We start from the raw sequence: 22,753 nt of genomic DNA on the forward strand, positions 1-22,753 counted from the left end.
GAGGAAAGACCTGCGAAATCTCTCCGTCCCACACCGTGGGTGCCGCAGTCTCCCACTGAAGGAGCTGCTCAGTGCTGTCACAGTCTCATGCATGGGGTGGGAGATGTTGTCCAACAGGGATGACAGCTTAGCCACCATTCTCCTGTCACTCACCACCTCCACTGGGTCCAGAGGGCATCCCAGAACAGAGCTGGCCCTTGTATATATTGTATGGTCATTGTATATATCCAGGAATATGTGCCTGAGGATAGTTGTCATGAAATCAATATTAAATCAAAGTATCCTTAATTACCACAGCTGACACGAGTTCTGCATAGCTGCCTGCTGTCTCAGGACCTTTCTCCAAAAAGGACCAGGGAGCACTAACATGTTATGTTCTAAACTGATGAAGAAAATGCACATTAAACACAGTATAAACTTACTGAGTTAAGTAATGTCAAGAGGATGCCTTTAGCTCCTATTGGGTTGGTTCCTTGATCAATGCAATACAGAATCATTAATCAGGTTTGATGTAATGTCCTTAAAACGCATCAAAATGAGGCTCAGTAGTCTGTGTGGCCTCCACATGCCTGTATGACCTCCCTACAACACCTGGGCATGCTCCTGATGAAGTGGCAGATGGTCTCCTGGGGGATCTCCTCCCAGACTCCAGGACTAAAGCATCTGCCCACTCCTGGACATTTTGTGGTGCGGTTGGTGGATGGAGCGAGACATGATGTCCCAGATGTCGTCATTGGATTCAGGTCTGGGGAATGGGCGGGCCAGTCCACAGCATCAATGCCTTCGTCTTGCAGGAACTGCTGACACACTCCAGCCACATGAGGTCTAGCATTGTCTTGCATTAGGAGGAACCCGGGGCCAACCGCACCAGCATATGGTCTCACAAAGGGTCTGAGGATCTCATCTCAGTACCTAATGGCAGTCAGGCTACCTCTGCCGAACACATGGAGGGCTGTGCAGCCCCCCAAAGAAATGCCACCCCACACCATTACTGACCCACTGCCAAACCGTCATGCTGGAGGATGTTGCAGGCAGCAGAAGGTTCTCCACGGCCTCTCCAGACTCTGTCACAAGTGCTCAGTGTGAACCTGCTTTCATCTGTGAGGAGCACAGGGTGCCAGAGGCAAAGTTGCCAAACTTGGTGTTCTCTGGCAAATGCCAAACATCCTGCACGGTGTTGGGCTGTAAGCACAACCCCCACCTGTGGATGTCGGGCCCTCATACCACCCTCATGGAGTCAGTTTCTGATCGTTTAAGCAGACATGTGCACATTTGTGGCCTGCTGGAGGTCATTTTGCACGGCTCTGGCCTTTCTTTCCTACCCCACAGTACCTTCCCTTATCTTTTGTTTCCTACTCTTTTACTTATTCTTTGATCACGGTTGTCTTTCTAGATAAGCAATTTAATTTGCTCTGGGGCGAGTCACTGGCTCAGGTGCATTCTGGGACTGTCAGTTCACCAGTGTGCTGGCATGCTTCTTAATAAAACACACCACTACAGCAAACATCTCAATTGTACTTGTTGATTTCTTCGACAAAACACTAAACAAAAAATTTCCTTATGAGTGTGCTGCCTGGTGCTTTTAAATTTTGTGATAATTTGAGCAGCCCAGAAAGCATTCCATGAATTAAATATTGTTATTGTATCTGAACATGTACACTAGTCATTAAATTAGATGGGAAAGAATGATTCAGGGTAAACAACTGCACCAAGGGAATTCCATTTTTCAACTCAACATGTAAAATGTCTGTTGATGATAAGCAATTTCTAAAACAGACATTGTAAAAATCACATTAAACAGAAATGTGATTAACTTTTTATTTTACCAAACATAACATCAATGATGACACAATCAGTCTTCCACAGAAGTGCTCAAATCACTCTCAGTGGCATCGTCTGGAATGTCTTCCTCCTCCGAGTCCATTTCCAGGAGTGGTTGGTGGCTGAGGATTCTCTTGTACTTTACTTTGAGCATTTCAACTTTCAGTTCACTTTGTTTTTTTAAAACCAGGCTACAGAGTCCCTTCTGTGCATCCTCTGACATGCCAACAAGGGAGGCTGTAAAAAGAACAAAACAAACTAGAAAGCGAAAATTTCAGAAGAAATTTTATGTGTGCCTATGCCGCTGCTAATCACTGTAGTTTGCCATTCATACGGCTACAGAGAGCAAAACTCAGAAGAGCAGCCATTCTCCACCATGAACTATGGTAAAAACAAACACCGCTCACGCTTCACAGATGACGGCTTACAGTTTTGTGTAAAGATGAAGTTACTTTGTACAGCGCCGATTTGCAGACGCTGTGCACACAGGTTCATGAGCAGAAGTCCCATTGTACCACGGCAGACCCGACAATGTTTGCATGAACACACTTTGAAGCATTACATTATAGACCACTTTTCACACATGCATTCACTTTTTGTTTTTTGTTATTTTTACACAGTGTTCTGAATTATGAACAATGGTCTACAGCCAATCCTGTGTATTATTATACAAACTTTGGTTGTGAGATTCAGATAACTATTTAATAAAAGCTAAATATTTTATATGAGAGTAAGAAAGAAAAGTATATCTTTGTGTCCACCTTTCTCTGTTAATGCCCTAGCTCCCCCCCCCCCTAAAAGCTTTGCTAGATCCGCCCCTGCACAGTTACCAGCTGTCAGCTACACAAAAAAGGAGCTTGGTCTTTGTCTCTCAGAAATTCAATTCAATTCAATTCAATTTTATTTATATAGCGCCAAATCACAACAAAAGTCGCCTCAAGGCGCTTTATATTGTACAGTAGATAGCACAATAATAAATACAGAGAAAAACCCAACAATCATATGACCCCCTATGAGCAAGCACTTTGGCGACAGTGGGAAGGAAAAACTCCCTTTTAACAGGAAGAAACCTCCGGCAGAACCAGGCTCAGGGAGGGGCGGCCATCTGCTGCGACCGGTTGGGGTGAAAGAAGGAAAACAGGATGAAAGACATGCTGTGGAAGAGAGACAGAGATTAATAACAGATATGATTCGATGCAGAGAGGTCTATTAGCACATAGTGAGTGAGAAAGGTGACTGGAAGGGAAAAACTCAATGCATCATGGGAATCCCCGGCAGCCTACGTCTATTGCAGCATAACTAAGGGAGGATTCAGGGTCACCTGGTCCAGCCCTAACTATATGCTTTAGCAAAAAGGAAAGTTTTAAGCCTAATCTTGAAAGTAGAGATAGTGTCTGTCTCCCGAATCCAAACTGGAAGTTGGTTCCACAGAAGAGGGGCCTGAAAACTGAAGGCTCTGCCTCCCATTCTACTTTTAAATACTCTAGGAACAACAAGTAGGCCTGCAGTGCAAGAGCGAAGTGCTCTAATAGGGTGATATGGTACTACAAGGTCATTAAGATAAGATGGGGCCTGATTATTTAAGACCTTGTATGTGAGGAGCAGGATTTTGAATTCAATTCTGGATTTAACAGGAAGCCAATGAAGGGAAGCCAAAACAGGAGAAATATGCTCTCTCTTTCTAGTCCCTGTCAGTACTCTTGCTGCAGCATTTTGGATTAGCTGAAGGCTTCTCAGCGAGTTTTTAGGACTTCCTGATAATAGTGAATTACAGTAGTCCAGCCTGGAAGTAATAAATGCATGAACTAGTTTTTCAGCATCACTCTGAGACAGGATATTTCTAATTTTAGAGATGTTGCGCAAATGGAAGAAAGCAGTCTTACATATTTGTTTAATATGTGCATTGAAGGACATGTCCTGGTCAAAAATGACTCCAAGGTTTCTCACAGTGTTACTGGAGGCCAAGGTAATGCCATCCAGAGTAAGAATCTGCTTAGATACCATATTTCTAAGATTTTCAGGGCCGAGTACAATAACCTCAGTTTTATCTGAATTAAGAAGCAGAAAGTTAGCGGCCATCCAGGTCTTTATGTCTTTAAGACATTCCTGCAGTTTAACTAATTGGTGTGTGTTACCTGGCTTCATGGATAGATAGAGCTGCGTGTCATCTGCATAGCAGTGAAAATTTATGCTATGTCTTCTAATGATGTTGCCTAAGGGAAGCATGTACAATGTAAATAGAATTGGTCCTAGCACTGAACCCTGTGGAACACCATAATTGACCTTAGTGTCTGAAGAGGACTCTCCATTTACATGTACAAACTGGAGTCTATTAGATAGATATGATACAAACCACTGCAGTGCAGTACCTGTAATACCTACAGCATGTTCTAATCGCTCTAATAGGATATTATGGTCAACAGTATCGAACGCAGCACTGAGGTCTAGCAGGACAAGCACAGAGATGAGTCCACTGTCAGAGGCCATAAGAAGATCATTTGTAACCTTCACTAAAGCTGTTTCTGTGCTGTGATGAGCTCTGAAACCTGACTGAAACGCTTCAAATAAGCCATTCCTCTGCAGATGATCAGTTAGCTGTTTGACAACTACTCTTTCAAGGATTTTTGATATGAAAGGAAGGTTGGAGATTGGCCTATAATTAGCTAAGACAGCTGGGTCTAGAGATGGCTTTTTAAGTAAAGGTTTAACTACAGCCACCTTGAAGGCCTGTGGTACATAGCCGATTATTAGAGATAGGTTGATCATATTTAAGATCGAAGAATTAATTAATGGCAGGACTTCTTTGAGCAGTTTTGTAGGAATGGGGTCTAAAAGACACGTTGATGGTTTGGAGGAATTAATTATTGAAGTTAACTCAGAAAGATCAATTGGAGAAAAAGAGTCTAACTTAACATTGATGGTACTAAGAGTAGCTGTAGATAATATTACATCTGTGGGATGATTATTGGTAATTTTTTCTCTAATGATAAAAATTTTATTTGTGAAGAAGTTCATGAAGTCATTACTAGTTAACGTTAAAGGGATGGTTGGCTCAGTAGAGCTCTGACTTTTTGTCAGCCTGGCTACAGTGCTGAAGAGAAACCTGGGGTTGTTCTTATTTTCTTCAATCAGTGACGAATAGTAAGATGTTCTGGCTTTGCGGAGGGCTTTCTTATAAAGCAGCAAACTATTTCTCCAGGCTAAATGATGATCCTCTAAATTTGTGACACGCCATTTCCTCTCCAGCTTACGAGTTATCTGCTTTAGGCTACGTGTTTGAGAATTATACCACGGAGTCAGGGACTTTGGATTTGAGGCCTTAGTTTTCACAGGAGCTACAGTATCCAGAGTCGTACGTAGTGAGGAGGTAAAATTATTAACAAGATAATCGACCTCTGTTGGAGTAGCGTTCAGATAGCTGCTCTGCTCTATGTTGGTACAGGGCATTGAAGATGATAACAGTGGGTGGATTATATTCTTAAACTTAGTTACAGCACTTTCAGAAAGACATCTACTTTGATAAAGTCTACTCTCCACTGCTGTGTAATCAATTATTGTAAATGTAAATTTACAATAAACAGAAACAACTCATAACTTCCCTTCAACTCATTCATGTCACCTAAAGTGTAAACCTGTTTCTCCATCACCAGTTCAGCTCTGATGATTCAGTAAGGACATCTCCTGATTTCATCTTCATGCTCCAGCAAACATCAGCTGATACTAGAAATTAAAATCAAAAGAATTCTAACAACAGCTGATCAAGCTTAAACGTGCTGCTGTTGTTTAGCGCGATAAATAAGAGCGAACAGCCGATCATTGATCAGTTTCATGATTGACGTTTCAACACGCGAGAGAATGACAGGGGAGGCTTCGTAACAACAGAATAAATCATAATGTTTTCTCTGAATGTGGGACGATTCCGTTTGTACGGCACGGCAACTCTATGAACTAACCCTAATGAATAAAATAAAGTCCAACGTCAGTAACTTAGTGCGCACACAGCTGTATATAAACTCCCATGGCATTACGATTGTAAAAGGTCAACGAAAATAAATTACACCTAAACTCGGTTTATATCTGACCCAAATAGAGAGCGACCGGGTGCTGACACGAGTTTCACCCGCCTCAATATAAGCCAAGCCTGGGTGCTTTTTCACGAAGGGTTGCTAGCGGCGCGAGCTAACTATGCTAGCGGCGCTAGCTAGCTAGCCGGCTATCAGCAACACATAAGAGAACTGCTGCTAAATAAACTACACCTAAACTCGGTTTATATCTGACCCAAATAGAGTGCAGGTCATAACGTCTTACCTGAAATTCAGTTCACCTCACGCTCCTACCTTCGCTTTCCCTGATCCACGATTGACCTCCGCGTTAGCAAACACCGGTCGATCGGCGGTCGCGGCATGTCCTTTCTGTCATACACCGGTGGATAGCTGCCCACTGTTGTAGCTCCGCATTATAGCACCACCAAACAACTCAGTTATTTTTTCCACATCCAGCTGTAACTCCGATTCTGTGCGAGCATTTGCGAGAGACCGGGGAGGTGAAAGGAGAGAGAGAGTCCCCTCGCTGTCCATTTGCAGCCAAGTGCGGCAGCTAGCTAGGTAGCCGGCTAGCTGTCAGGCAGGACCGAAGGTCGTCAGAGCATTGTCGCTAATATGGGATGTCTTGATAAAACAAGCAGATATTTGAAGTTTACACACCTACATTCTCGCCTGAAAATATCTTAAAAGTTTATTTTGTGACCTAGAAACACTAATAAAAGACATATAAAACGAAGTGGTGGCCGCCATTGTTTAACTCGGCAGAGGTGTGCTATGAATTGTGGGATATTGAGTTTTCCACCAAGCATTACCGTAACTTTTGAATGATTTGCGCAATCTTAAAAATTCCAATGGCTCCTGAAAGCAGCGACGCTGTGCGCACCATTGAAATTGTCATCATTACGGTAATCCAAATAAGGGTAGACAGGCTGTACCACTCCCGGCATACCACTAGAGACAGCCAACACACCACAAATGAAGTCTGTTTATTTGGCGCCAAAAGATGAATTGGCCTAAATTTGCACTAAAATATTAATATTTAAAAAACTATAAAAGTCATGAACACCAAAAGTCATGACATAATAGTCCAGCTCCAGCCGCACAAAATGATCTAACATATGTAACCCTAATGTCAAAACTGTTCGGCAGAGGAGCGCGGGAAAATTTTCACTAAAATATTAATATTTAAAAAACTATAAAATTCATAAACACCAAAAGTCAGAGCACACCATTCCAGATCCGGCCGCACAAAATGAGGTAACATATATGAAGCTTGTCTCAAAACTGCGGGGCGAGATTCGCTGCAAAATTTCAGGCGGAAACTGGAGAATAATAATAATAATAATAATAATAATAATAAATCCGACGAATAGTAATATGTGTGCCTCTTGGCATAGGCACACATAATAAATATGAGTAAAGTAAAAAAACAAACAAACAAAAAAAACCCTCACCTCATAAACACAAGGAATTAGGATCCTGTAATTAAACTTTTTTTTTTTTAAAGGGAGAAGGCAGTGTTAGCTAGCAATCTAGATATAGCTAAAAGATCCAGTAAGACTTTAGCATCTATTATTTTCAATCGATTCATCAAAAAATTAATGGTAAATGGTAAATGAAAAATTAATAAACAAATAATGTGCTTACAGTCTGAGGAGATTGTCCCCAACACCACAGATCGCATTCGCAACACTATCCAGTGATGCCGCATCTCCCTGCAAAGGATCATCTCCTCTCTCAGGCGCCTCACAGCCATCACCTTCTCAAAGACCTTTCTCTTTGTCTGGAGGTCTGCAGCAGCTACAGTTTAACAACATCAGATGGGAAAACATAGTAGCATATTATGATTCAAGAACAAAACATTCAACTACTGCTCAGATACTGGGAGTTTGTTTAAAAAGGATATTTATAAATCAAGAGCTTACGTTCACTTGTGCTCTGCCAGGGCCAAATGTCGGTCTGCTTGAGGGCATCACTGGATACGATTTGCTTTGTTGGTTCAGCAAGCTTGTTGTAGTCGTCAACAGCAGCCGCCAAGCGTTTCTTCTCATCTAAGATGACCTTGCGAATTCTGTGTCGCCTCTTGTTGCAATCTGTAAATTATCATAAAAAAGGCACACCTTCACATAATGTATATATTTGTGTGGATGCCCTAAAGGGCTTCCACACAATTGTTTTCCTGTTTCTCTTTATTCTTTATTATTCTGGTTGCTTCCGTACGTTTTTCGGCACTTAACTACTCCCTCAGTTTTCATCCGATTTTCTCAGTTCAAACTCTAAACTGTTCTGCTCTTTCTGCTAATTCCAGCTATGACTTTTGGTGTTTATTACTATTATACTTTTTAAAATATTACACTTTTTTCCTTTAATTTGTCCCATTGAAATGAATGGGAAACTTCCACAATTCTGCTAAAACTTGCTTGTCTTTGAAACTTAACTACGTCCTCATGCTTTCACCTAGAAACTCCATTCAAACTTTAAAATGTTCTCAGATTATTGGGCTATTCCTGTCTGATTCAGCTTTTTCAGATCTTCTACCGTTTTAATCTTATCTCTCTTTAAGTTTTCAGTTGCAAAATTGTGATTTTTCAGAAAATACATGCGTTGCTATGGTTGCTATGCAATAGGGCTTTGGAGTTGACGTCACGCCGCGGAGCGCGGCACCATTTTCGGGGTCTACGAATCAAAAGAGATACAGTGTTGGAACGACGACGACAAGAATCATGCTTAAAAGCAGCTCCAAAGAAAACGGACGGTATAGAGACCGATTGCGTCCAGAAGCGAAGCAGCGGTACTTGCCGAAAATTGCGTGCATTGGAAATGTGGACCCGTATGAAACACTGCCGTGGAGTAGAAACCCTGAAGAGCAACCGCTATAGCCTGACATATTTTTGTACCTTATCTGTGGAGTCAGCGCGTACAAGTTGTCATTCAAACAAAGGTAAGTCAGCTCGAGTACTGCGTGTGAAATGCGATTTCCCTGCAAACATTCAGATTAGTGCAGCATAAATTTATTCATGAGGGGAAATTACAGTGAGAACATGTGGAGGCTGTTAGAGGGATAACATAGTGAGTTCAGTGCATTGATGTGACATTGTCCTGAAGGACTTAGTTATTCTTTATGGTTAAAGAAATTGCACTGATTTATTCATATTTATTATAAATAATTCTAATTACAGATCTTGCTTCAATATTTGTATCTTGTGTCACTAAAAATACATTTTATTTTAATTTTATACATTGATTAATGACCTGCAGAATCTCCTTATCATATTAAGTGATTCATAATTGTCACTTTATGCTTTCTCCATCTCTAAAGTGATTACATTCTTGCATTACATACTTTAGGTTCATTTTCTGCAGGCAGGTTTCTGACAGAGAACAGGCAGATTTAGAATATAACATGCAGCGTTCTATAGATGGACATATAAAGAAATGAAAAATTACATGTATGTGCTAACTTTCTAAACACTTTGTTACATTTATGATAAAGTAGATAAAACACATTTATGTCGGCCTTGGCTCATAGTTCTTGTCTTTAATTGAACTTTGTCTGTGTGTGTTTCAGGTACTGCACTCTCAAAGACTGAATGAACAGCACTGCAGCCATGGGTCACTGTGAGCATCACAGGGAAGGTTGAAGCCGCCCACTGCACCTGTATGGCCGGAGTCGTGGAGACCTGCACCCATGTCACTGCTCTTCTGTTTAATCTAGAAGCAACAGTGTTGATCCGTGGCACAAGACCTGTTACAGATGAACCTCCATACTGGGTTTTGCTGGGTTATGTGACCAAGATACAGCCAGAGGTTGGCCATAAGATAGACTTCTCCTCTTCAGCTGCCCAAAAAAAGGCTCTTGATCAAAACATAAACAGACCATCCGTAGTGAAAGGTAAAAGGAGCCGTCCTCAAAAAAGAAAAATCCCACCTGCTACTGTGGAGGAGTTGTCACTGCTATAATGCCATAATGTTTTGTCTAGGGGTCTAGATTTATACCTGTAGTGCACTGCCATGTAAATAATTTGCATTTACTGAATATGTACTGACTGAGTACCACTGTTCAAAAATTGAATAAAGAAACAAACTAATTTGCCTCTTTTTTATTATTAAAACCACTTTATAGAAAATCACATCAGTTACAGTGTAGAATCCATGTCATTTATATTTTACAAAAGACAAAATGTTTACATAAAATCATGACAGTGTTTACATGATATCACCCACTACTAACATTATTTACTGTATCTTTTGAAAAAAAAAAAAACACCCACTATTTATACAGCAAAAGACTTAAGAATATTTAACAGGAGCAAGTTTCATTTTCCCTGGTTTTACTACAACACTGTTCAACAAACGCAGCAAACCTTCACCATCTTATCCAGAAGGGTCACCTCTTCACCCTCACATGGAAGAAGTAATCTGATTGGCATGGTGGTATGTTTGAAGCAGGTCCCTTATGTAGCGCTGGAACCCAGTCACGATTTGTTTCATCCATTTCATAGGCTGGTTTGCTGCAATAATGCCAAATAATTAGCAACTCTATAAATAGAAGGTAGTTCTGCAAAATCACTCAGTAGGATGTTTGTACTAATTTGCTATGACCTCAGAGCGCATCGAAAATAAAACTAATAGGCTATAAAGAGTGATAACGAACATATTTAGAACTTACCGGAATGAAAATGTCTGGAGCACCAACAGATATTTGGAGATGGAAGACAACTGGATATCAGCTCGTCTCACAGCTGCTATCCAGGCTAGACGCCTTCGTTTGGTAACATCGATACACGAGCTGCCTCATATTGCTTCCAGGTTGGGAAAGAATGAAAAGATAAACCCTTTTCAAGCTTATTCTCTTGCCGGTCGTGCGATCGAGCATTGCAGCCGACCGCACAGCAAATACGAACCATGGCTGTTGTGTGTGCCTTCGCTCCCTTTTCACTTGCTAGACCCCGAAAATGGCGGATCGGGCCAAAATCCTTTCCACGCCCACCCCTGTGACATCACGCTCCAAAGCCCTATAGGGCTTTGGAGTTGACGTCACTGGAGGTGGGCCACGCCCCCTTTCTGCCATGACAGTAGGCTAGACACAGGATACAGCTTCAGCTATGGTTCGTACGTGTTGTGTTATCAGTTGCAACGTTTGATCACACGATCGTGAAGGCAAGAAGCTGGATAATGGGCTCTCTTTTCATCGTTTTTCAACCTGGAGGCAACGTGAGGGATCCTATGTATCCGATATTACTAAACAAAGACGTCAGGCTTGCATTGCAGCGGTGAGACGAGCGGATCGAGTTCTGTGCAATCCCCAGCTTTTTGTTGGTTTGGTCTCCGCATCTTCTTTCCGGTGAGTTCTAAATTAATTCATATCACTATTAAAATGCTTTTAGTGTTATTTTCAATGTGCTGAGGTCATAGATAATGAGATAAAACATGCTAATGTGTGATGCTGCAGAACCACGTCATGTCATCATGTCGACTGAGTAGCTTATGATTTAGCATTATTGCAGGCAAACCAGCATATGAAATGGATGTAACAAATCCAGACTGGGCACCAACACTGCTCATGGGCCTCTAAAAACATACTAAATTGCTCTCATTGTACACTAATCCGCACATAACTTCCAGATGAATCACACACCTGTCATGTGCACTAATTTTATCTTACAGGCTTTTATGCAGCTGCAGAGTCTGAAGGTGTGCCCTGTGCAGAAGTAATCGATGAAGATCTGACAGAAGAACAACAACAAAATTACAATGTCATAGCTGTGGACAGCAGTTGTGTTGGACAAGTGGAGGTTGAGGTACCACCTGTAAATGTGGACAGTGGTGATCGGACAGACAGCATCACAGAAGCTAAAGGGCAGACGAAGCATTGTGTGTGCAATGAACAGGGCAGAGCAGAAATAAACACAACACTGCTTGATAAGATTGTTAAGGTTTGCTGTGTTTTGGTGAATATGTGCCCCAGTGTGGTTGTCAAACCAGCGCCAAATGAAACTTGCTCTTGTTGAGTATTCATAAAGCTGTTGTGTTGCATGTGTAGTTCATTGTAAATAATTGTACTTTGTGTGAAGTAGTTTCAATAAAACAGAAAAGAATAGTATACATGTTTTGTTTTTTTTATTCTTGATCTTATCACATGTACTTTGCATTTCATTTCTATGTACTTGCTAACTATTTACATGGCAACACACAGCTGGCATCAATCTTGAACCACAAAATGAAACATTACAGGCTATTTAGAGCAGCACGTTGTTTGGAGAAGTATTTCCCAACAAGTTCAGGAAGACACACTTTAAGAAAGAAGTCTTGTGCTTGCTTTAAACGTGGTTCCCAGAAATCCACATCAGGGAAGATGCGTATGACAGGTCTCTCTGTGTCCACACAACGAGGTCACAGTGCAGTTTCATTCAGTCGTTGTGAGTGCAGTACCTGAAACACACAAAAACCACTTTTAATAAAAGGTCTGTAATGAACCAAGGCTAATATAGATGGTTTGGCTGTACGTGCAAATCAAAAACTGTAACAAGGAAGTTGTTTAGAAAGTTATCATGTTCAAACCGACTTACCTTTGTCTTAACGACAACGTACAGTTGTCGCAGCGTGGAGGCATAAAGATGGACAAATCTTGCACCCAGCCGTTCGTGAATTGGATGTGGGCCTCCAGGGATTTATAATTCTTAAACTGGTTTGCTGTGTATGCGCTGACTCCACAGACAAGGTATGCAAAGATCGGGATAGGACAAAGCCTGTAAGATAAAATTAGTGCACATGACAGGTGTGTGATACATCTGGAAGTTATGTGCGGATTAGTGTACAATGAGAGCAATTTAGTATGTTTTTAGAGGCCCATGAGCAGTGTTGGTGCCCAGTCTGGATTTGTTACATCCATTTCATATGCTGGTTTGCCTGCAATAATGCTAAATCATAAGCTACTCAGTCGACATGATGACATGACGTGGTTCTGCAGCATCACACATTAGCATGTTTTATCTCATTATCTATGACCTCAGCACATTGAAAATAACACTAAAAGCATTTTAATAGTGATATGAATTAATTTAGAACTCACCGGAAAGAAGATGCGGAGACCAAACCAACAAAAAGCTGGGGATTGCACAGAACTCGATCCGCTCGTCTCACCGCTGCAATGCAAGCCTGACGTCTTTGTTTAGTAATATCGGATACATGGGATCCCTCACGTTGCCTCCAGGTTGAAAAACGATGAAAAGAGAGCCCATTATCCAGCTTCTTGCCTTCACGATCGTGTGATCAAACGTTGCAACTGATAACACAACACGTACGAACCATAGCTGAAGCTGTATCCTGTGTCTAGCCTACTGTCATGGCGGAAAGGGGCGTGGCCCACCTCCAGTGACATCACGCTCCAAAGCCCTATTAAGTCAGAGTGAGTGCTGGTCCGTTCTGAATTGTCTCTTCATGTCTAAACAACTTCTTGCTACTCGCTCAATTTCCACTCAACCCCCACAAATTATACATCAAAACGTAGGTATTTTTGCTGGCTTTCAGACAATGTCACTATCTTTATTGTGAGATTTACCGTTTTTTCGCAATTTGCCTCGGAGTGACACATGGTCTGACAACTCCCCATTCAAAGTCTATGGGGAGGTTTTGAAATTCAGAACTGAAATTCTGTAACGGGAGGCATTTTCAAATCGCCATATCTCCTTAATAAAGCAAAGTTAGGACATGAGGCTTGTGCCAATATATCTTCAGACACTGCTGACACTCACAGTGGAAGCAGTTTTTACAATTATCTTACCGTTGAGCAATGAATTACGTTTGTTTGAGGGGTGGAAATCTGTCCTCCTCTCAGTTTTCAAACTCCGAAAATGAAGCCGTTTCTTCTCTCGTCATATCTCCGCGACGGAGGTACAAAGAGCAATGAAAATCGCAGTCAAAGTACACCAAAGTCCGCTGATTCACCCAGTACAAGAATTATGCCGCTAGCCCTCCTAGTTTTTGAGTTACACGACGTTTTGTAACTCCAAAAAACGGCGTTTTTCGCCTCTCACCGCGATCTAATTCTGACTCCTCAAGTCTCTGTGTTTTAGACGCCCGCCCCCTTTCCAGGTGGCGCAATCAGTAATGACACGGCTCTGCAGCTCAAAGGTCGTGGGTTCAATCCCACCTTGGTCCACATGTTTTTTTTCACTACAAATGAGTAGTGCAAAAACATACTATGTCTGCAACATCACAGTATATCTGTTATGTTATAGTATTACTACTAAGTCACAGTATTTCTGCCAATTCGTAGTATTCGTACTAAATCATACTACTCGTGCCAAATCATAGTATTCAAATCAAAATATAGTATTTGTACCAAAGCACTGTATTTGTACAAAGTATAGTATTTCTGCCAAATCATAGAATTACTGCAATTTCATAGTAATTTTGAGGAATCCCTTTTGTTATAGTATTACTTCTAAGTCATAGTATTTCTGCTTTGTCATAGTATTTGTACTGAAACATAGTATTTCTGCCAAATCATAGTATTACTGCTATTTCATAGTATTTGAGTGAAATTACAGTGTTTCTGCAAAAACATTGGTTGGTATTGGTTTTAGTTACCTTTAGCGTATGTGCTAGTTAGCAATAGTTATGGCAGCCCAGTTATTTTATTGTTTTGGGCTTGTTCCTGCTTTGTTTTTTTCCCCCTGCAAATTTATGTGAATTTGTACACTGTAATATCGCTGTATTACGTAATGGCTAAGTAGGAGGCTGACTGTTACTAAGTGCATCAGTGTACATAGGTCATCTCTTGTGTTGGAGTGCCATCTTGTGGCACCTTTTGGGTAGTGCCTTAGTAAACGTGAACACTGCAAAGAAGTGGTATCAGACTGGTTTGTAGTGGAGGAATTTGTTGCCAGTTTCTTTCATCTTTAATCCGTATTCATGTTGTAATGTAGTAACTTTTGTGGCACAAATACCACAATATGGCAGAAATACTATGTTTTGGCACAAATACTTTGATTTGGTATACTTTAGCTTCTTCACCCCTTTTCAGCAAAATTGTCATTTTTTTCACCCCATTTTAGGAGTTTTTCTAATATGGACGTCAGATTCTTCTTAACGCTCCATGGCAGAAGTACAGACAAGTACACAGCCTGATGAAGCAGACAGAGGCAGTACCTCTGATTGGTGAATTTGAGCAGAACCAGGTTGTTCTGCCTCTTTTCAGCAGAAATTCTGCTGATTCATCTCTTTTCAGCGCAACTTTCTGCTTCTTTACCTCTTTTCTGCAGAAATTCTGCTGATTCATCTCTTTTCTGCAAAATTTTCAGCCTTTTCTCCTCTTATCAGCACAATTCTCAGCAGCTTCTGCTCATTTCAGCAGAATTGTCAGTCTGTCCACCTCTTCTTTGTGAGAATGAGTTTGGGTCAGTCAGATGAGTAACTGCCTTGAGCCCAGGAGGGCTAGGTTCGAATCCTGCTCAGGGCAATATTTTTTTTTTCACCACCATACAACTCTTTGCAACTTTTCATCTTTTTCAGCTTTTCAGCAGACAGCTTCAGCGTTAAGGCATCCACACAGCATTTTCGCAGGAAATGCAAATTTTTCTAGTTACACTTTAATCTACACTCATCAATTTGTTTGCTAGAACACGCATCACATTCAGCTTAAACAAACCTGGATCTGATTTTATTCTGTTTACAAAGTAGGTGTACATGCTGTACAAACAAAGTATCAAACGATCCATTTCAAAGAAACCGTGACACCATTTTGTCTGTAAAGACTTTGTGTTCGCACTCTGATGATGACGACAAGCTCCTCTATTCGTGCCTGCAACGCTCTAAGGCTGCCATCAGTTTGATCAGTTTCTAAGTGAGAGGAATATTAATCAGAATACAGGATGAGTAACAGTCACCAAACTACAGTGGACTCTGTAATCACTGACTTGATGATATTCATTATAAGACATCTGTAGCCTTCATGTGCTGCATTATCATGAGATAACAAGTATGTCAGGTTTATAAAACCAACTAGTACGACATCATTTCAACCCAGGTCCAATCCAAGTTGATCAAACGCAACAACTCTGCCATAAATTCTGCTTTTACAACGCTTATTTTTCAATGTTTGTTGACACTGTCAGAAAGATATTAATTCTACCTTAAGTTCTTTAATGAGGCCATGGTGGGTCCTATTGTTATACACGAGTGCATTATACTGAGACTCACCTTCAGCCCATTTCTGCACATCGGCCACCCACTGCTGCAGTGTGTCGTCATCCACACCCAGCTCATTTTTGGTCACATTCAGGCTCTCCACTTGTTCTCTAAGGATCCTTATGATCTAAGAATACATTAATAAATGTCATTCATATTGACATTTTTAGAGGACTGGTGTTTTTTTGCCCATTACCACACACATTAAAATGGGTGTTGAAAAAATTACCTTTCGATATCTATGGCTCAAAGTGCGGCCCAGTTGTTCCACTTTCCTTTTGTTCCACCCCAAAGCCAGGAGGGTCAGCATGTCTGTTCGCCCTGCATTTCAGTTAGTATACAAATAAGAATTAATGAGCAGGAGACTGAGTGGAATCTCACACACAGACCTGCTTTAGACATGTACTTCGTTGTGATGGCCGCCCTAGACAGGAAACTGTTTACTTGTTCCCCCTCTTCTCCAACTGTTGAACCAGCTCCATCCTGAAACGCACCTCCCCATTTGATCTATAGAAAGGAGGTCACAATACATGACTGCTGAATTCATTCAACCATCCATCCATTCACTTCCGTATATTCTTTTCAGGGTCGCTGGAGCTTATCCCAGCTGTCATAGGGCGAGAGGCGGGGTACACCCTGGACAGGTCGCCAGTCTAACACACAGGGACAGACAACCATTCGCACCTATGGGCAATTTGGATTAACTAATTAACCTATCCCTACAAACTGCATGTCTTTGGACTGTGGGAGAAAGCCGGAGTACCCGGAGAGAACCCACGCAAACACGGGGAGAACATGCAAACTCCACACAGAAAGACCCCGGCCTGATGGTGGAATTGAACTCAGGACCTTCTTGCTGTGCAGCAACAGTGCTAACCACCGTGCCGCCCCGTTCATTCGACCTTATAACAAAATGTGCAAGGTTAAACGGCCTTTAGGAAGGATAAGGATAAATTCAGTCATGGCTCAACAAAGACATTCATTTTTTTCATGTTGTGAAGATTTCATATTGTTTTCAAAGCGGTCTGGTAAATCCAAATGACCTTTGACAGGTGCCCACATATACTGTGGGCCAAGGGTAATTCAAAACAAGATAGCAATGTACAATTTGCAATAAAACCTGCAAACACATCTGTTGTGTATGTACTGTGTATTAGCTTGTGAAACTCTGATGAAGGCTGCAAAAACCCTCCTGTTACTGCCTCTCTGTTGTGCAGGACAAAGCGTGTGTGAACTGCAATATCACAGTCAGCACAAAGGAATGGAAGAGGCAGGCAGTCCAGACACCTCACAACTACTTGTTTGCCACACTGACACACACGGTTTGACTGTGGATCCAGAGTAGCTCACATATTGTCTATAAGACGAGGCCTGGCCTCTTTCCACTTTTGCGAGGACACCATGTTTCTGATCGCCCAGTGAGTAGCAGCTGACTCAGACGACGTCTCACAAGTCATGGCTGCATCCTCTTCTCCATCCTCCAACAACTGAAGGAGCTCCTGACGAAGCACCTCAGTTCCATACACTAACAGAAAAAAAAGAAGAAGAAAGAAATAAAGAAACTCTGCCACAAAGTGAAATAAACACTCTAGTTGGTATGTTTCTTAGGACTGCACAAAAGCCCTGCCTAACTCAACTATAACAACAAATATAAAAGTAAACTTGAAAATAGAAATCACAATATATACAAGAGGGTAAAGTACCTTTTGTTGGGTTGACACTGGCAACATAACTAGGTTCTTCACGTGGACATTGATGCTGATCTGTGGACACCGGAAGAAATAAGAGATTGAAGAATATTTACTTACCGAAATTCTTTGGTGAAAACTAGTTGTGAGATAAAATCAATGGTTGTGAGAACACTGACCACGTGGCATCCAACTAGTACTTCGACTGGATGATGGTCTTTGAGGAATAAAATCTCCCTGTCTGTCACGTTTTTTCCAGCACACTGGTCTTGGCTGAGGTTCACTCTGTGCATCATTCTACGCAATTAACAAGAAAAAAAGGCAACACCTAAAATAAAGTCCTTGATTAAAGCAAAGATTATCAAACATCTTAAGTTAACCAACTTAATTTCACATAAACTTATATATACACATATATAAAAATGTATAAAAAAATTCAAATAATATAACGTTTACTCCGTACAATAAATTAGACAAGTGTGTTCCCTCTTTAACAACTCAGTGACATAAAAACATAACTAACGCAATTTAAATGATTTTCAGTCTTGGCGCTCCGGTTAACATTAGCAATTAACGTTAGCATCATCAGTTTGTAAAGAGCTAGCAGAACTCTTAGCGCAAAAACTGCTTTACACACCATGTGCGGCTATTTTGCAACACACAAGTCCTTTAATGTTTGTAATAGATTTAATCCATCATCGTTGGATTAAATGGCTAATGCTACAGTAGCCACGTGTACTTGTTACCGTACTCTACCTAGCAAGCATGCTGACGGTACCTGTAGCCATTTTTAAATGCATTAAACCGTTTCCGAGATCAGTCACCTCTGTTTGTTTGAAGCTTTTATGAAAAACAATCTTTGAAACACGCATCAAGCTATTACTTTAAATATATGACTACAAAGTAGTCATATATTTTTTACATACCTGCATTACAATCAATCAATTCCGCCTCCTTTTTCTTATTCTTATAAATGGGTCTCTCCGTTCTCCCATCATTGCTTTGCTTACACAGGTTGCGTCTGATTGGTTGGAGCCGAGCACATCCAAAACTAACAGGAGTGGTGAATGAATCTATAAATGTGTTTTACGTGTGAAATGAAAATAATAAACCTAACAAAGGATTATGTACGTTAAATCTGCGCACTTTCAGATCGTGAATCACTTTGGAAAACACTGTGTGATGGCCACAACATGAAGCGATTTTATTGTTGAATTATCAGTGATACTTTCATGTGTTTTTGTCGAGAAATGTTAACGATGTCACTAAAAGAAAGCCTTAAATTAGGGAGAAAAACATGTCCGGGTAGAGGGTACCCGGCTCTCCAGTTAGATTGTACTTCACGGCGTCATGTTTCACCGTGACGGGGTTATTATTGGAGTAAATGGATGGCTGGAGCCTCTGCTTGAAGCGTGTCTTATCGACGTGAGCGGGTTCATATTGGAATGAATTGACAACCCACAGCGTTCAGTAACCATCCCTTTGAGCTGTCTGAACATTTGCATGATGAAGAGTACCTTACGTGCCTAGCTTATCTGTGTGATATATTTTCTCTTCTGAACGAGCTCAATATCGGATTACAAGGCGTTTCTGCAACTATATTCAATGTTCAAGAGAAAGCTGAGGCCATGATGAAGAAGTTAAACCTTTGGAAGAACTGCATGGACACAAACAACACAGAAGTCTTTCTGTCTTTTCTTGCTGCATGATTTTTCTGTTTAGTGTGATCTCACAGTATCAAACAGTGTAAAGCGCAAATCTAACATGCACCTTGAGGAGCTGGCGGCGCAGTTACGCTGATACTTCCCAGAGACAGATGGCTCAAATGATTGGATAAGTCACCCGTTCACCACTGTGCCTACTTCGTTATCACTGTCTGACCAGGAGAGCCTAATTGAGATCACCACAGATGGATCTCTAAAAGTTGAATACGCTCAAAAGACCCTGGCAGATTTCTGGATAGGACTGCGAGCTGAACAACCTGCGCTGGCTAAGTGCGCTGTCAAGGCTCTGATGCTTTTCGCCACCACATACTTATGCAAAAGGGGATTTTCTGCTTTAACAAACATGAAAACAAAATATAGAGCAAGACTTTGTGTGGAAAACGATTTAAGACTCAGCCTTTTCCAAATTGAGCCAAACATTGAAGAGCTGTGTGCCTCTGCCCAAGCACATCCATCATATTAAATAAAGTTCTGTTTAATGAAAGTTCACATCTGGCCTTTATGCTCTTGACAAAACGGTGAATTCTAATAAATCTTTTGATAAACTGCTAGTATTAAGTAGTAAAGTTTATTAAAATTCTGTCATTACTAAAATATATTAATAAATTCATTTGGTGGTGAGAAATAATCGACTGTGCAGTATTTATTTTTATGCATGCGGTATTGCTGTCAGGGCTCTGTGTGCAGGCGGATGGAGAGGTGGATCCAATCGCAGGACTCAGACACTGAATTGTAACTTAAACCTCAGCTTTATTGCTGGCACGAAAACAAAACATAAACTGAGCAATGGTAGCGAATACTGAACACTAACATGGAAACACACAGGCATAGTCTGATGGTACGACGCGACACCGGGTTGAGGAAAACACAGGGCTTAAATACACAGGGTAGTAATGAGGGAATGGGCAACGGAAGGGAGACACAGCTGGGAGAGATCAGGGCTAACGAGACGGGGGAACCAAGCTGCACACACACTAACATAAGACAAAGACTTTCACAATAAAACGGGAAACATGAATTACTGAACAAGCACGCAGACTTAACACTGAGAGACAGAAAATACCACATGGAACTCAAACAATACATGAAACCACAGATCCTAAAGCACGGAATAAACAGAAACATGAACTCTAATAATAACCATCATCACCACCACCACAAGAGAATGAGAAAACAATCCAAAACACCAAGATAACTGAAACACAAAGTACCAGAGAAACAAAGAATAATCCATGATGCAAAAGTAAACCAAAACATAATAAACTCAAAATACTGGGTCCGACGGACCCAGAACCGTGACAGTTGCATTGTATTTATAGACACTAATTAAGAGTCGTTGGTAGCAGCAGGTATGCAGCTGAGGCTGACATGTCTCAAGGGGTACGTGGCTGGAAAAAGTTTGGGAACCACTGCTCTATAAGAATCTAAAATAGTGTTAATCATACTCAACACAAAATGATCTTTAATCAGTTCTATGACTTGTGGGAGTGTACACAACAACTGAAGTTTAGCATAAAATTAAAAAATGGGTTTAAAGTGGTTTTAAAGGGGGACAAACTCAAGTCTCAAAACTCAGAAGTCATACCAATAATGTTAACTGCTGCCACTTACAGAAAATAATGTTATATTATTTCTGGATGTGAATTAACTAAATCAATCTAACTGAAAAAAGATTAATATTTGTAATATTTTACTGTCTAACAGTTCTGCTTGCCAGATGAGGAATGGTATCACATCCTGTGGTCAATAGTGTCTTTGATTAAAATTGTCTTCAGAAATCTGATACTGAGAAACTCAAGTGTTTGATGTTCTTTTGCAGTGATGTGAAATAAATACTGGGAACTTATTTATAGCTGTCTGAAAATGACTAGAGAGCAGGTGATCCCAAAAGGCATCAGAATACACATGCTGTATATATAGATGCAGTTATCATCACATTATATCGTATCATTATCCAAAGAGTGCGATGTTCCACCAAAATAATGGCAATATGCTTTTCTTTTATTTCAATCTGTTTGTGTAAAATAGGGCAAAATTAAATGTATGAAATAATATGGACATTGTTCTTGCGGTCACCATTCTTATTATAGTTTATAACCGTTTCTTTCAATCAATCAATCAATCAATCAACTTATAAGCAAATTTAAAAACAACAGACATTGACCAAAGTGCTCTACAAAGGAAAAAAATAAATAAACACATGCACACACTCAAATAGACAACAAGAGCTAAACAACTAAAAGACGTGTCTCCAGACAGACGAGATTCTTATTAATAATGTTTTCTAACCATTTTCAAGATTCAAAGCGTTTATTGTCATCTGCACAAAGAAAAGCATTTTTCTGTGCAATAAAATTCTGTCTTTGCTTTCCACACACAGTTGCCCGGCTAATATGTACAAATAGAACAGATAAAATACAAATAGTATAAATAAATGAAGGCAAAATTTCAGTGTGAGGTAGATATATGTATGCAAAAGAGAATGCATGAAGCACCTTGAGGCAACTTTTGTTGTGATTTGCCGCTATATAAATTAAACTGAACTGAATTGAATTGAATTGAAAAGAGCTATGAGCTTAATATGTAAGATGACCTGATGTGCAAAAATTATTACCGTTAAAAATTAGTACTGTTAAAATAGGTCAGCTGTTCAAGAGTCTGATAGCAGTGGGGAAGAAGGAGTTGTTGAGTCAAGATTTTTTGGATTTCACACTTCTAAACCTTCGTCCTGAGGGCAGAAGTGTGAACAGTCCGTGTTAGGGGTGTGTGGGGTCTTTGAGGATGGAGGCAGCTCTCCTCCAGAGTCTGCGATGGTAGATGCTCTGCAGAGACGGCAGCAGGGTCCCGATGATCTTCTCCGCAGGTGTTATCACTCTCTGCAGGCGTTTGCTGTCCATAGCAGTAGTGCTGCCGTACCATGCAGTGATGCAGCTTCAATCCCCCCGGATAAAATTCTTCTTCTGACGAAGTTGTGTTTTTGTATTTTCCTACTCAGTTGTATATAGTATTTGTATTTCTATTTTATTCTATTGTATATATTATTCTATTCTATTTTATTCTATTGTATATAGTATTTTATTTTATTTTATTGTATTTTATTGCATTCCAGTGTTTTCTAATTTCTGCTACATAACTTTGCACTTTTGCTGTAACAAAACAAATTTCCCACCTGTGGGACTAATAAAGGCCATCTTATTTTTATTTTTTATTTTTTTCTTATTAAACAGCTGCTGGTGAGGCCTCTTTCTCTTCCTCGTGTCCACTATAATCTCCTTTGTTTTATCAG

General features: G+C 40.6%; 1 protein-coding gene and 1 long non-coding RNA gene across 3 annotated transcripts; both read right to left on the reverse strand.

Annotated features, from left to right (window-relative positions):
• Positions 1-1,851: 1,851 nt before the first annotated feature.
• LOC106097324 (uncharacterized) lies at positions 1,852-16,656 on the reverse strand. 2 transcript variants are annotated; one of them, XM_025897940.1, is made up of 7 exons: positions 16,445-16,656; positions 16,285-16,376; positions 16,068-16,182; positions 15,606-15,707; positions 7,790-7,957; positions 7,512-7,664; positions 1,852-2,058 (listed from the first exon to the last, which is right to left on the reverse strand). In XM_025897940.1, exons 1-7 carry the CDS (start codon positions 16,455-16,457, stop codon positions 1,853-1,855), a joined length of 849 nt encoding a protein of 282 aa, XP_025753725.1. In that variant the 5' UTR covers positions 16,458-16,656; the 3' UTR covers position 1,852. The 2 variants fall into 2 exon arrangements, with proteins under 2 accessions (XP_025753725.1, XP_025753726.1); XM_025897941.1 differs by lacking the exon at positions 15,606-15,707.
• LOC112842093 (uncharacterized) lies at positions 12,234-12,986 on the reverse strand. The gene is made up of 3 exons (XR_003213719.1): positions 12,937-12,986; positions 12,434-12,568; positions 12,234-12,296 (listed from the first exon to the last, which is right to left on the reverse strand). It is a non-coding gene; the product is annotated as an uncharacterized LOC112842093 (long non-coding RNA).
• Positions 16,657-22,753: the final 6,097 nt, after the last annotated feature.

The sequence above is a fragment of the Oreochromis niloticus genome, linkage group LG14 (genome assembly GCF_001858045.2).
Source record: "Oreochromis niloticus isolate F11D_XX linkage group LG14, O_niloticus_UMD_NMBU, whole genome shotgun sequence".
Classification (NCBI taxonomy): Eukaryota; Metazoa; Chordata; class Actinopteri; order Cichliformes; family Cichlidae; genus Oreochromis; species Oreochromis niloticus.

Bases quoted from the DNA above. Each gene is read 5' to 3' on its own strand.
- LOC106097324 (XM_025897940.1), bottom strand. The intron at 16,183-16,284 runs GTAATTTTTTCA...ATGTATTCTTAG, and splicing joins TGAGCCATAGATATCGAAAG to ATCATAAGGATCCTTAGAGA. The intron at 15,708-16,067 runs GTGAGTCTCAGT...CCTCTCACTTAG, and splicing joins TGTGCAGAAATGGGCTGAAG to AAACTGATCAAACTGATGGC.